This window comes from Sapajus apella, unplaced genomic scaffold (genome assembly GCF_009761245.1).
Source record: "Sapajus apella isolate SASKATOON/1434 unplaced genomic scaffold, GSC_monkey_1.0 scaffold1, whole genome shotgun sequence".
Taxonomy (NCBI): Eukaryota; Metazoa; Chordata; class Mammalia; order Primates; family Cebidae; genus Sapajus; species Sapajus apella.
Window position 1 is genome coordinate 81032340 of NW_022436941.1, and position 15662 is coordinate 81048001.

The 15662-nt window shown below is 36.5% G+C and overlaps 1 protein-coding gene across 5 annotated transcripts in view; it reads right to left on the reverse strand.

Moving 5' to 3' along the window:
- Nucleotides 1-6213: 6213 nt before the first annotated feature.
- The window catches only part of GPBP1 (GC-rich promoter binding protein 1), a 75224-nt gene continuing 65775 nt past the window's right edge, over nt 6214-15662 (reverse strand). For all 5 annotated transcript variants that reach the window (XM_032280354.1, XM_032280362.1, XM_032280381.1 and 2 more), the window contains 2 exons: nt 8593-8695; nt 6214-7199 (listed from right to left, as the gene is read on the reverse strand). In XM_032280354.1, the coding sequence (XP_032136245.1) occupies nt 7041-7199; nt 8593-8695 (262 nt within the window). In that variant the 3' untranslated portion in view covers nt 6214-7040. The remainder of the gene's footprint in view (nt 7200-8592; nt 8696-15662) is intronic.

Sequence of the window (15662 nt, forward strand, 5' to 3'; positions counted from 1 at the left end):
GTTAGTCTGAAGCATGTGTTAGGATAAGATATTAACTTCATCACCTGAAGCTCTCGCTAGCCGAGCTATTATGTCTCACCAGCACCTACTCAACTTTGAGTACAGACCCCAAAATTATGGCAACCTGATGCCTTATCACAACACTTTAATATCAAGCCCTACCCTCTTGTTTCAAATCTCTTATCCTATTTTATTGTTTCCTGCTGCTGGTAAAGTGATGTCTCTAGTTCTCAATTCATGTTCTCCAACAATGCCTCCACTTTGGAGAAAAATAAGCTATAACTTCCACCAAAAGAAGGCAAGGGTCTTCGGTTAAAATAAGTGGTCCTTATTAGTGTTAGCACAATCCAGTTGAGGAAAAAAGAGTTTTTAATCTTCATAAATACTCAAAGCAGAGAATGCTGGCAGAGTGACAGAAGAAATTACATCACTTTTAGAGAGGGAAGTAGGTCTGTCCTTTGAAAACTGTCTCTCATGTTTCACAAGTTTTCTCACCTTCTCAGTAAAATTCTCTATATTGCACTGATAAATTTACACTTCCTTCCGATTTAGGACACACTATAATTCATCCTGTGTGGACAAATTACAATCATATTTTACAAATGGGAAAAATATTGTCTTAAAAGTTAAGCTTCCTTTCATTCAGAATGTCTGTATTAAAAGATTGCAGGCTTTCAAATATTGCCCCAGAACTGGGCGGGCTGGGGGAAAGCATTTTGCACGACTGAAAAATCACAAAGGCAATGGTGTAAAGATCAAATATGATAACCCAATTTCACTTTCCTTAAGTTTTCAAAGGACTAGTTTTTAATATTTAGAACAAGGACCAGCAATCTACTGTCCCTACCCAGTTGGTTTTATTGGAAAAGACACACCTACTTGTTTAGTGTCTGTGGCTATTTCGGTACTATTAGTTGAGTAGAAACAAAAATCACATGGCCTAAAATACTTACCATCTAGCCTTTTACAGAAAGTTTGCCAACACTCAATTTAGAAAATAATCTTCAAAAAAGAAATTGCAGACATCTTAATAGATGACATGAGCCTCTATGTCTCTATTTGGGGAATACAGAATTTCCTAGACTCACTTCTTAGTAGCCAGGTTATTTCATTCTGTCAAATGACACTCGAACATTCAATAAACCAAACTAACTTTTAAAAAGCTAAACAATGTCAGGACATTAACGCCAGATTTGAGGGAGAATAAATACCTCTTCACCTCACCAAGTCAACTTCTCATAATGCAACTGTACCTGCTTATTACAGTACCCAGACTGACATTTCATTGTTTTCCCTTCTTTCCAGTCATTAAAGAAAACCACATTAGGGCCAGGCGCAGTGGCTCACACCTGTAATTCCAGCACTTTGGAAGGCTGAGTCAGGCAGATCACTTGAGGCCAACAGTTAGAGGCCAGCCTGACCAACATGGCGACACCCTCATCTCTACTAAAAATACAAAAACTAGCCAGGCATGGTGGCACATACGTGTAATCCCACCTACTCGGGAGGCTAAGGCATGAGAGTTGCTTGAACCCGGGAGGCGGAGGTTGCAGTGAGCCATGTTCACACAACTGCACTCCAGCCTGAGCAAGAGTGAAACTATCTCAAAGAAAATAATAATTAAAATTAAAATGGCACTAAGACTATGACAAAATTACATTCCCTACAGAGGAAAGTTACATTCTGGCATCTAAGTAAAAATTACATTACAGAATCATAAACCTCTTAAACAAAAGCTGACACATGCAAACATACAATCTAACTTTCTCAAGGTATCAGTGTCTACTAGACATCTAGTTTTAGGTTATCAAGTGTCCAGTTTTTAAAAGATTAAGAAACTGAAGGCAAAAGAGTTATATACTCTTGCCAGGTACAGTGGCCATGTAATCCCACCATTTTGGGAGGCCAAGGCAGGAGGATCGCTTGAGCCCAGGAGAGTTTGAGAACAGCTTGGGCAACATAGCAAGACCTGGTCACTTTTATTTTTTTATTTTTTTTTAATACAGAGTCTCACTCTGTCAAGCAGTGTAGGCTGGAGTGCAGTGGAGTGATCTTGGCTCACTGGAACCTCCATCTCCCAGGTACAAGTGATTCTCTTGCCTCAGCCTCCTGTGTAGCTGGGACTACAGGCATGTGCTGCCATGCCTGGCTCATTTTTGTATTTTTAGTAGAGATGGGGTTTCACTATGTTGGCCAGGCTGGTCTTGAACTCCTGACCTCGTGATCCACCTGCCCTGGCCTCCCAAACTGCTGGGATTACAGGCGTGAGCCACCACATCCACCCGACCCTGACTCTTTAATAAAATCAAAAGGGGGGGGTTACATACTGTTGTCACAATTCTCCAGCTCATGACCTTTGCTCACCTTTAGCATTCCAGAAAACGAGGGAATGCAAGTATCAGGTTAAACCCTTGCTTAATTAATGTGCTTACCTACCTTATTTCCACAAAAAGCATGAAGTGACATGACTAACAAAGGCAATTCTATTCTGAAAGATTTGAAAGCAGGAAAACCCATTCTTGCAATTAGTTCACAGGACTGTGACTTACCATTTCAATGATTACATTTCAGACCTCTGATAAAACTCATTTTAACGGCTGAATAGAATCAAGTTTAGGTCATAACTGAGCATAATACCAAATGAAGCACAGATAAAACAGTTGTAATTTACTGTGAGAACTCAGATATTTCACACTATTCACAACCACTTAGAATAGTAGCTGCCCATTTAACAAGTTAATTTTTAAAAAATAGGTACTACCTGCTACTGAGGGAGGTAAAGCTCCAGTTGAACTAAGTGTCACTAGTAGCGAATTAACAGCTAAATTTACGGAACATCTATTACAAACCAGGATTTACACCAGGTGCTTTTCATTATTCTTTTCATCCTCACATTAACACTGTGGAATATATTAAGTTGCATATCTAAAGTCACGGCTAAAGCTGGGCACAGCAGCTAATGCCTGTAATCCCAGCACTTTTGGAAGCCAAAGCAGGTAGATCATGTGAGGCCAAGTTTGAGACTAACCTGGCCAACATGGTGAAACCCCACCTCTACTAAAAATACAAAACAGGTTGGGCGTGGTGGTGTGCACCTATAATCCCAGCTACTTAAGACTGAGGCATGACAATTTTTTGAATCTAGAAAACAGACTTTGCAGTAAGCAGAGATTGCACCACTGCACTCTAGCTGGGATGACAGAGCAAGACTCTTGCAAAAAAAAAAAAAAAGTCATAGCAAAAAAAGGAGCAAAGTGTGGTTTCAAACCCAGGTGTGACTACTTCCACTATACTGTATGTTAATGCAGCTGGTTGCTGGGCACGGTGACTCATGCCTATAATACCAGCACTACGGGAGGCCTGAGCAGGCAGATCTCACTTGAGGTCAGGAGTTTCAGACCAACCTGGCCAATGTGGCAAAACCCCATCTCTAAAAATATGAAATTTAGCTGGACATGTTGGTGAGTGCCTGTAATCCAAGCTACTTGGGAGGCTGATGCATAAGAACCACTCAAATCCAGGAGGCAGAGGTTGCAGTGAGCCAAGATTGGGCCACTGCACTCCAGTCTGGGCAAGAGTAAGACTCTGTCTCCAAAAAAAAAAAAAAAAAAAAAAAAAAAAACCATTGTGGGGGACAGGATTTTTAAATATTACAAAGTCAACACAAACACAAGTATTTTTTGAAGGTCCCCAATGATACCAGTGGTGTAGGTAAGTGTGGGCCCCATCACTACACATGCTCTTATATATTGCAAGTTGGGACACTGCTGCACTGAACATGCTTCAGCAGTGTCCTTCAACCAGACCTAATGATATAATACACTGTAGCTTCAATCATTGTGCCAGAGTAGTTCTACAAAACAAATACTCCATAAGGGTAGGTGGAATGAATTTAAAGTTTCTAAGTTAACTGTATAAGTGAACAAAAAACAATTACAAAACCTGTTAGACTAGCTAATTACATTCTCAAGTCCTGAACTACAAATTTTCAGGTCCACATGTCCCATAATTACATAAATACATATAATTTTTTTTTCTTTTGAGACAGAGTCTCGCTCTGTCACCCAGGCTGGAATGCCGTGGTACAATCTTGGCTCACAGCAACCTCCGCCTCCCAGGTTCAAGCGATTCTCCTGCCTTGGCCTCCTGAGTAGCTGGGGATCACAGGCAGGTGCCACCACACCCCGTTAAATTTTGTATTTTTAGTAGAGACGGGGATCACCATGTTGGCCAGGATGGTCTCGAACTTCTGAACAGGATCTGCTGGACTTCGCCTCCCAAAGTGCTAGGATTACAGGCATGAGCTACCATGCCTGGACTACCCTCATTAGCTGCATCAACTTAGTTTACATAATTATGGAGCATTCAAGTATCTAATATCAGATTAAAGATGGGGTGTTAAAAACAAGTTATTTAACATATTCCTAAATTTAAAATGTTTTTATATAACCACATTATAACGGTATACAGAAACACTAGCAAAAAAAAGGACTAAAAGTATTTTATGGGGAACCAGATCCTTCAACATACTGAATTTCATTAATATAAATCTGATTTTATTAAGACAATCTGATTTTTTAGATTAACAGTTTAATTCTAACAAATTATCTGTGGAAATTAATATTCTAATCCTTACACTAAAATCAAGCAAATAATTTTTAAAATGCTACTTTAAATCATTAACCCTAAGAATTTTGCTTAATTACATTTTATACCAAAATAACAGGGGCGGGTAGAGAATTAGTGACGGACTTAAAAGGAAACAAGAAATTTGGGGGAATAAATTATGTTCACATAGTTGTAGGTGAAAACACTGTAAATTGTATGGTTTATCTGTTTAAGTCAACTTATACCTCAATAGAGTGTTTAAAAAAAAAAAAAGCTACAGAAAATATGAGCTTTAAATAGCCAAAATTGCTTTTCAGAATTCCACTGCCTGGTTCTGAGTTCAGCAAGCCCACACTATCTAATTTAACTAGTTTCTGTACTTGTAGGCTCCTTTTCAAACAATATGGTCCAAGCTCTTTATCAGTTGCCCATTAAACAGCAAGCTGAAACTACATTAAACTGTAACTGTTCTCTTAAACCACGTGCATGGCTCCAACCCTTCATAACCAAGCTTGTTAATGTCATTAGCTTAATGCATAATCATACCACTGTACTTTACCATATTTATAAAGAGTAAATTACTAAACACATTCCATATCACAATGCATGAAAGCACAATAAACATGAGTTAACTGCTGGTAAATGGGCATTAAGGCAGAAAAAAATTGTCTGAATATAAGAAAGATGCCAAAAACCAAAATTACAGAATCTTTTCTGAAAGTAGAAAACATAGTAGGGTAGATCTCAAATGCAGACCACATTCTTCAGGCTCCTTCTAGCTTGTTTTTGCAAATATAGGTTGCATCTGATAGATTTCATTAATCTATTAGGCAAATAGTACAATCTAAAAGTCTCAAACACATTCAACATGTAATACTGACAGCTTTGTGAAAGCATGCTTTACATTCTCTTATGGCTAATACTAACTACATTTAACTTTAGCTGACTAGATTGAATTGTGGCAAATTATACAGTAAAAGCTTATTTTAAGAATAAGGTGTATTTAATATTTTATTACCATTCTAACACTTCCTCAAGTTTTGTGGCAGTGTGCTAGTGTGTTGTTTTTGTTTTAATTTCCCCATCACAACCAGTCTCAGAGGGAACAAAAAAATACAGCTTCTGGTGAAAGCTGGGGAGTCCAGGTAGGGTATTTATGTAGAAAGCAAAAAAAGACTGCAGCCACCTGAGAAAATATCATTTTAAAAAACAACAAACAGGATTAGATCTGACATAAAGCCTCAAACATGTTTGCTCTAAGATTATGCTCTTTACAATTAGAATATATTTAAACATGGGGGGGGGGGGCTAAAAGCAAATGAGGGTAAACAAAACCAGAAAAATCAAAATACAAATATACACAGAGCCAAAATATTCTTTCAGCCAGCAGCAAAACAGAAATAATTCCAAAATCAATGTGCAAATGAAAATAGTTAAGTCATTCATTTAATAAACTTGTGTATTTGATAATGAAAAGGCTTAGCTTTCCTTTTCTAACCTCAGAAAGTAATCACCTTCTTTTAAAAGTATGACTCTAACAAGTGAATAAAGCATGTTTAGGGTGTGTTTATGTTTAGAAACAATACCTTGAACACTAAACAACAATATTCTGAAAATCCAGTTTATTTTCCATGTCGTGGACAGATCCAGTCAGTGTGATCAGTTTTTCTGCATGTGTAATAATTTATCAAAATAAGTTTTCCCACAAGACTCTTTTCTATCAACTCTGAAAACCCTGGTCTGACAACATACCCAAATAAAGCTTTTGAAAATCACCTCTTAAAATTTGGAAGAAAATGTGGCAAGTCTTTCCTGTAACATTTACTAGACTACAAATGGCTAAAGAGCATTATGTTTTAAAAGGTGAATAGTACAACAGCTGAGTTCAGGAAATTGTTTTAGTGCACTTTGCTCCAGTTTTAGCTAACATGCTACATTTTCCTTTTTGGTTTTTTGTTTTTCTGTTTTTTGTGGAGGGAGGAGAGGGGTGCCGCACAAAGTGGACTTGAGGATTTCCATTGTACGAAAAAGATAGACTCTGCAAGCAAAACAGTGTAAGCTGCCTTTTTCTTAAGACCTGGACATTTTAAGACAGAAGCTTTGCAAAACATTACACAATTTTTTATTATTAAATGAGAAAATCTCATTTGTTACATCGTCACATTGCTAGTCAGAGAAATGTTGCAGTGATGAAGAAAGTCAATGCTGGACCAACCAAAGTCCTCATTTCTACAACATTCATTTACAAAGAAATAATGTTCAACACAGCCCAACAAAACATTCTTGGTTTTCTTCATATTGAAGTCCCCCAAAAAATCCTCTTCTAATGGGGTATTTCACTACATAAATTATAGTTCTTCATTTTTACAATTCACCCCAAACTGTATGAGAGATGTATCACACTAAGATTTCTAAAGCTGTTAGGAAATCTTTCACACATCGTCGTCATCTGATGTGTCACTGCTACTTGTTTCTGTGTCATCATTCTCAACTGTGGGTTTGAAAGTGCTGTTCTTCCAGGGTCCAAACTTGAAGTCACAGATCAGGCCATTCTTCAAAATACCATTTTTTCTAAGACCATTCTTCTGTAACTAAAATGTTAAAAGCAAAATAAATACATTATCCCTCAAGAGTTGCATACCTACTGTAATAATTAAATATAAGCATAAATATAATAAAATTGTATCATATCCCAAAAATTTCACAAGTAATGATATTTCCAAAAAACATTCTGGATCCAGACAAAGTAGATGTGAGTAGTAATTGTCACACTGATTAAGGTACTAAACTTTTCCATATTTTTATTACCTCAAGTGAAAACTAACAAATACCTTCAGGGACTGCACAGAATAAAATCAGAAACAATTAAGCTGTATCTGTTATTTTTATTATTCTGACCCAAATTAATACACCCCCACAATCTGCTTTATTCACAGTTTGTAAAGTAGAATGAGATATACAAAGTTACAAAATCACCTCTTATTTAACCAGAGACATAGATACTAGAAAAAATAGAGTTCTGAAAATGAGAAATCATAACTAAAAGGTTAGTTGGTAACAAGAATTTGGTCAAAAGATCATCAAAGAGGAAAAAAGATAGTTGGCCCAAATTAGAAACGATCTAAAGATAGAAAATAAGCCTAGAGTAGTGGCACAAGCCAGTAGTCCCAGCTACTCAGGAGGCTAAGTCAAGAGTTTGTTTAAGCCCGTAAGTTTGGGGATGCAATGAGCTATGATTGGTCACTGCACCCCAGCCTAGATGACAGAGTGAGACACCAACTCTTTAAATAAATTAAATAAAGAAAACAAACAAACAAACAAAAGACATACATACATACATACATACATACATACATAAATAAATAAATAAGGAAAAAACATTTCAACTTCCTAATGCTCTAACAAACATTCCCTAATACTCTTTCAGAAAGGTAGCTAGGGAGACATTAAGCAAGATGTTTTAGAATATGAAATGCTCTTGTGCAAGAAAACGATAAAAAGTAAAGTTACTCAGGAAGCTACTAACACTCTCTACTTCTTATCACTCTTGCTCCTCCCCGACCCAAACACACACACACACACACACACACACACAAAGCCAAAACAAAACACAAAAGGTCTGGAAAATGACTATCATGGACATCACTCACACTAATTCCTATGCACACTCAACAGTTTAAAGTCACTATTGCAGACCTGTAAAAATCAGTTCAATCAGGCACCGTGGTTCGCTTCCGTAGTCCCAACTACTCCAGAGGCTAAGGTTGGAGGAACACTTGGCACCCAGGAGTCCTAGAGGCCAGCTGGACAACACAGCAAAAGCCTGTCTCTCTCTTTTTTTTTTTTTTTAAGGCAATTCTGATCTATCGTGATAAATTCCTAATAAAAATTTTATAATCTCCCTCACTCCATGCTTACATATAATTATGTTGTTCTAAATAAGGGCAATTTAAAAGTGTAACTGTATGATTCAGGTTTTCTTACCTGTTCACTAATAACTTGGAATTCTCTCATTTCATCCTCAGTTAAGGGAGCACATGTTTCATCATTTTCACTGTCTTCCTGCCAGCCCATTTCCTTTAACAATCTGAAAAGGAGAGGATATTAAGGTTAATTTAAAGCTTGCCCTGAGCAGGACAGTTTCACTTATATTAGGTATAAGAAAACATGATCCAAGATCCATTATACAAAGTCCCCAAGACACATCAAAAGGATTTTTGAGCTCAGGTTTTGAATATCTTTCCGAATATGAATAAACAGGTAAGATTAAGACTAATAAACTTTGATAGTAAAATTAGAATGAATCCCTTGACTGCTTAATCTTTGATGCCAAAGACTCTTCTCAGGCTGGACACTTATAACAGATCTGAAGCAAGTCTGCTAAATCCTTACACTAAAAGTAACAGCAATACACCTTTCTCTTTTATTCAGTACCACCAAAATCCACCGTATTTGTAGTTACTCATTAGGTTTTCTACTTGGGTAATCATAAACACTGTAGCAATACCTACTGCATTTGACTGGGAAACCTCCAAGCTTATTTCTTATATGGCCACATATCTTATATTGATATGAAAGGGTTTGTTTTTTAAAAATGAAACCCCTAAGTACTTCTGTTACTCCTAGGAGTCTTAAAAAAGTTCATTTAAAAATGTGTATCATGGAAAAATTATAAAAGAATTTCAAGAAAAAATTCTGCACCAAAATAAATTTGTGCTAACTTGTGATAACATGTTTCAACAGGATCTAGTTTAAGGCACCACAAAGGGTAAGACATCAGTTTGAGAAAAGCCCCTATCAGATCAACATGAATTCTGCCAAATCGAAGCAAGAACATCAAATTTATGGTGAAACTTGGGTAGAAGAATGGTGAAATCGTTGATGCTTTATGAAAAGTTTATGGGGACAAAGTAAACCAGCAATTTCAAATAGATAACCCATTTTAAGAAGAGATGAGGTATTCTGAAGATGAAGGCCTCAAAGAAGCAGCAGCAAACCATCCACATCAATTGGCAAAGAAAAAGTTAATATTGTTAATATCCTAACTGAGGAGGACCAACAATTTAACAAAAGAAACAGCCAACACCTCAGACAAGACCTCTCACTTGGTTTGGCTTAAATAATTCTGACTGAAAAATTAAAGTTGAGCAAACTTTCCACTCAATACGTGCCCAGGTCATCTGCAGACAAAAATAGAGCTTTCAATGGAAAGTTTAAACAACTGGAATCAAGATTCTGCAGGATTTCTTTAAAGAACTGCACATGGTTTTACCAGTATGATCCAGGAGACAAATCACAATCAAAGCACTAGCTACCAAGAAGTGGAAGTGATCACTCAAAGCAAAAGAGTATGAGAGTGTTTTGAGAAGAAAAGCTTTAGTAGAAAAATGCCTAGAAAAGCTTCACCAGAGAGTCCTTAACCACAACAATACTCTGACTCCTCTCATCAAACAAGGGCACTTCTGCAAAGTTTCAATAAATCATTGGGCATGAACCTTTCAGTCCTACTTTGGCTCCTTCTGACTTCCTGGTTTCCTAATCTTAAAACAAGTTTTAGAGGGGACCCATTTTTCTTCAGTTAGTGTAAAAAATATAACACTGACATAGTTAAATTGTCAGGGCCCTCAGTTCTTCAGGGATGATCTAAATGACTGGTATCATTGCTTGAAAAGGAGTCTTGAACTTGATTGGAGTTATGTTGAAAAACAGTTAATATTTTTTGGTTTTATCATTTAAGTACATTGTTCCACAAACTTTTAATTCCTCTCTTATTTACATCTGCTCATCTTTAATTTGTGCCTCCTACACATTAGCGGCTTATAGACTTTTTTTTTTTTTTTGAGACGGAGTCTCACTCTGTCACCCAGGCTGTAGTACAGTGGCACGATCTCAGCTCACTGCAACCTTCACCACCGGGTTTAAGCAATTCTCTGCCTCAGCCTCCCAAGTACCTGGGATTACAGGCAAGTACCACCACGCCCAGCCAATTTTTTATATTTTTAGTAGAGATGGGGTTTCACTATCTTGGCCAGGCTGGTCTTAAACTCCTGACCTTGTGATCCACCCGCCTCGGCTTCCCAAAGCGGTGAGATTACAGGTGTGTGCCACCACACTCGGCCCCCTTGCAGACTTTTACGCCTTTTTTCAAAGAGTCTCTCATAATATCTGAGACCCTGAATAAAACATAACATGATATTCACATTTTACAGATGAAGAATGAAGATCACATAAATAAAATGTGATGCCTACTTGATGGCAAAGAGAAACAGAATTTTGGCTTTCTGCCTCCCAAATTAGTATGTATTGCACAGCACCTTGCTGCTTCTGAACCAAAATGTCACAGTCGGCATTAATCATTTCTTCTTCCATTTCTTTTAGCCACGACTTATTCCAATGCACTGTCTTTAATCTGGATGGCCTCATTTTGGAATAGCATTTCCATTCACTGACACCTGACACAGAGAATATACTAGACTAGCCAAACAATCTAACTGCTCTTTTGCTGTATCCAAACTTTTACCTGTTTTACTTTTAAACTGAATGGTAACGAAGCAATAATGCAGGTGGAAAAAACTATGAACTATTATGAAAGAGAATATAACAGAACGCAAGTATTTCTAATTCTCCACCAGAGGCTGCAGCTTTTAACTATTCCTGAAATCGCTTTCAAAATAATCTAACCAGTCAGAGCGGCTCATGCCTGTAATTCCAATCTCTTTTAGAAACCGAGGTGGGAGGATTGCTTGAGCCCACGAGTAAGACCAGCCTGAGCAACAAAGTGAGACCCCATTTCTACAAAAAAATAATAAAAACAAAAACAAATAATTTGGTTGTTTCCCTTTCCCCCATAAACATACAAACACGGGCCATGTATCTACGTTTCAGTCAGATAACTGCACATATGATGCATAATCCCATGAGATTGTAATGCCATTTTTTTACTGTACTTCTGTATATATTTAGATATGCTTGGATATACAAATACATACCAATGCATTATAATTACAAATAATGTACAATATTCAGTATAATAACATGCTATCCAGGTTTTCAGTCTAGAAATAACAGTCTATACCCTATAGCCTAGGTATGTACCAGGTTATACCATCTAGTTTAAGTACACTCTTACGATTTTCACACCATGACAAAATCACCTAACGACACATTTATCAGAATATATCCCTATCATTAAATAATGCATGACTGACTATATTACTGTAACACTCATCTGTACTTTGCTTTTTCATTTATTCTTTCCCGCTCTCCTTCAAACTATTGCCAAATCATCCTGATACTCGTTTCACAATTACCATCCCCTGATAAATATTTTCAGTGTCTTCTCATTTTCTAGAGAACAAACTCCTTAATTGTGTTTGTGCCATGGTCACAAATACAAATTCCTCAGTAGAGAAAATCTAGGATTAGAAGTTAGAAGACCTAGGCCACAGTTCCTACTCTACCACAAGCCAAGTATAAAATATCTCTTATACTTATGTAAGTATCTCTTATACTTATATACTCTTGTAAGTCCTGCCTTTTCAATATGATCTTTAACTTCAGTAAGTAAACTGCCTACTCCTGTCAAAATATTCCACTTAATACCCTTAAAACAAACTAGGTATATACACCACTCTAACCATGTCTTTACTTCTCTTCTTTTTCCAAAATACTATCTAGCACCCTTGCCCTTATTTGTGTCTAACCCTTTCAAGATTTAATTTAGGTCCCAAGAAAAACTTTCTGACTAGGGCCAGGCATGACAGTTCATGCTAATCCCAGCAATTCAAGAGGCCAAGGCAGGAGGACTGCTTGACACTAGGAGTTCAAGATCAGCCTGGACAATATAATGAGACCATGTCTCTAAAAAACAAATATTTATATGAGTGGGTGGGAGGAAGAAAGGAAAGGAAGGATGGAAGGAGGGAGGGAGGGAGGGAAAGGAAGAAAAGAAAAAAAAGAAAAAGGAAGGAAGGAAAGAAAGAAACCTCTGACTGGTACCCAAGTCATAATGATCTCTATCCCTAAACCCACTGAATTTCTCTGGCATTTATTTCCACTAATTCATTTGGTGCTTGCTTAAACCAGCTGACAACTATATCCCTTTGATGTTGAGGCTACCCTCAATACCCTGATTTGACAATAAAATTAAGAATGAGTATTTCGTATTTTAATGTTGGAAAATAATTACCTTTAAAAAACCTATCACTGCCCCATGATTGTTAAATTCAACTAATATTAGTATTTATATATATATAACTTAAGAAATTACAATTAAAGTTTACAGAAAATATAAAGCAATGGAAAAGAAATATCATTGCATTTTGACATGGAAAAAAAAAAAAAAAACAACCCTAAAATCTAAAAGAAGCCATGAACTCTCTTAGCTTAGAATGGGGAAAAGGGTATTGATACATGTCTTTGAAACATTTACAAACACATATTCTACTTAAACATCAAGAAAACTCAAGCTAAGAAATTTAAATAAAACAGTTCTATATCAAACACCTTGACTTCCTCCCTTTACTGTCTTAGGATCTTTTTCAGCATGTGCAACATTTCTACAAAACTATCCCTCTATTCCAACTAGCTGCTACCAAATCTGAAATCTTGAATCCACAGTTTTATTCTATTCTTGGCAAATAACAAAATGTTCTTATCATCTGTCCCCTTCATCTTCATGCCCATACTAGTTAATGGTATTCCTATGCATAACTAATTCTCTCTCTTTAACCAAGTTTTTTCCCCTAAACTATACCTGTTTTGTTATAAAATTACATTATCTAATTTAGATTAGATATAATAAAATTAAATATATAAATATGATTGCCTAATTTTATAACAAAACAGGAATATGTTGGGGGGGGGGGCAAAAAACTTGGTTAAAATTGTTAGAGTAACCTAAATAAAGAGAAGTATCCATTGTTTCAAAAAGACAAAAACAAAATAATCCATGAAGTCTCAAAAAAATTTAAAACACACATACTAAAATAATCAAGTAGGTTATCACTGGTATTATCTCTTCATGCAGTATGGGTTTCTTTCCCTCGCTCTAGAGCTTACTCCAATTTAGGATGTTTTGGTCTTTTTTATTTTTTGAGATGGAGTCTTGCTCTGTCATCCAGGCTAGAGAGCGCAGTAATGCGATCTTAGCTCACCACAACTTCCACCTTCTTGGTTCTAGAGATTCTTGTGCCTCATCCTCCTCAGGAGCTGAAAATACAGACACACACCACCAAACCTGGCTAATTTTTGAATTTTTAGTGGAAATGGTGTTTCACCATGTTGGCCAGTCTGGTCTCACACTCCTGGCCTCAAGTGACCCACCTGCCTGAGCCTCCCAACCAAAGTGCTGGGATAGAGGTGTGAGCCACTGTGCCCAGCCAGATGTTTTCATCTTGATTTGCCTTAGTTTCTAAATCTCATCCTCTCCATTTTCTCCTGTTAGTAGTCACAGAGAACCAAATTCTGTTAAGTTACGAAACTAAAGTCTCTCTTTCCTAAGTCTTCTTGAATCAAACAAGAAGCCAAAATGCTTCCTGCACTAAATTCTGCTCTGCAGACTAAAAAGTAAAATAGTAAAAACATTCAATATGTCTATTAGAGGTTGTAATAAATATTTTCTAAAGGTATGGGCCAACTGTTTTTTGCTACAAAGTACTGAAGGGAAATATGAAGATACTAGGTGTCAACTTTCTCACTATGGCCTTAATGAATAGTTTCTGTGGGTTAAAAAATCTTCTAACTGTATTCTTTCATTGTCTAATCTCTATCTCCCTAAGTGGTAACTCATCTTTTACTATCATTAGAATATCTGATTTGTGTATTATTCTGTTTTCTACACACAGGCCTTTTCCTTTTCTACAAATTGTGTGACTAGAATTGTTTCAATGATCATTGGTGAGAGTGCAAATTACCAGAATGTTTTTGGATGTCAGTAACTGATTATTTTAAATATGTATGTCATTCGACCAATGAAATTCACTCCTAGTAAACTGTTACCTACACATTTATACATATATTCAAGAACATAAATACTTATACTTTTCTTTCTTCTTCTGATAACAGCATTATTTGGAATAAGAGGGGGAAAAGGGAAGAAAAAAGAAGAGGGGAAGAGGGAAAAAGAGGAAGAGAGGAAGGGAAAGAAAAAAGGAGACAAAAGAGAAAGGACGTGAACACACATAAACCTTGATACAGAAAAATAGTTTCACAATTTATATCCGTATTATAGAAAAGCGGATTCAAATGGGGGAGGGGAGAAACAAGATGATTCACAGAATGATGAAATCATTCCGAAATTTCAATTACTGTTAATCTTTTCAAAAAAGAATTCACGTTTACTAAATTTTTTCTGTATTTGACTCATAGAATGATGAAATCATCCGGAAATTTCAATTACTTTGAAAAAAAATTGGAAATAAAAAGCAAAAGTAAAAAAGAATCTTTTTAAAAAAGAATTCACGTTTACTAAATTTTTTCTGTATTGACATTTCAGCCATCACTCAGGCTATCAGTCACAAGTCATAAACTGTATTATGTGGTAGCCTGAAGTTCCACAATTTAGGAGGCAATAAAAATAGTCTCGTTACTTATTCATCCGTTCGCACTAAATGTACATTAAGAAATTATATTTTATCTAAACAACTGAATTTATAGACATCTGGTTACGTTAGTTATAAATTAGTCTAGCTAAATTAATTTTCAAGCGCATTTATCAATAGCCCAATAAATTATTTTAGGAGAAAATTAAGTCCAAATATAAAAAGACAAAGATTCCTATTTTTTTTTTTTTTTTTTGAGACAGTCTTGCTCTGTCGCCCAGGCTAGAGTGCAGTGGCACAATCTCAGCTCACTGCAGCCTCTGTCTCCCAGGTTCAGGTGATTCTTGTGCCTCAGCCATCTGAATACCTGTTATCACAGGCATGCGTCACCATGCCCAGCTAATTTTTGCATTGTTAGTAAAGACAGGGTTTCATAATGTTGGCCAGGCTGCTCTCAAACTTCTAACCTTGAGTGACCCACCCACCTTGCCCTCCCAAAGTGCTGGGTTTGCA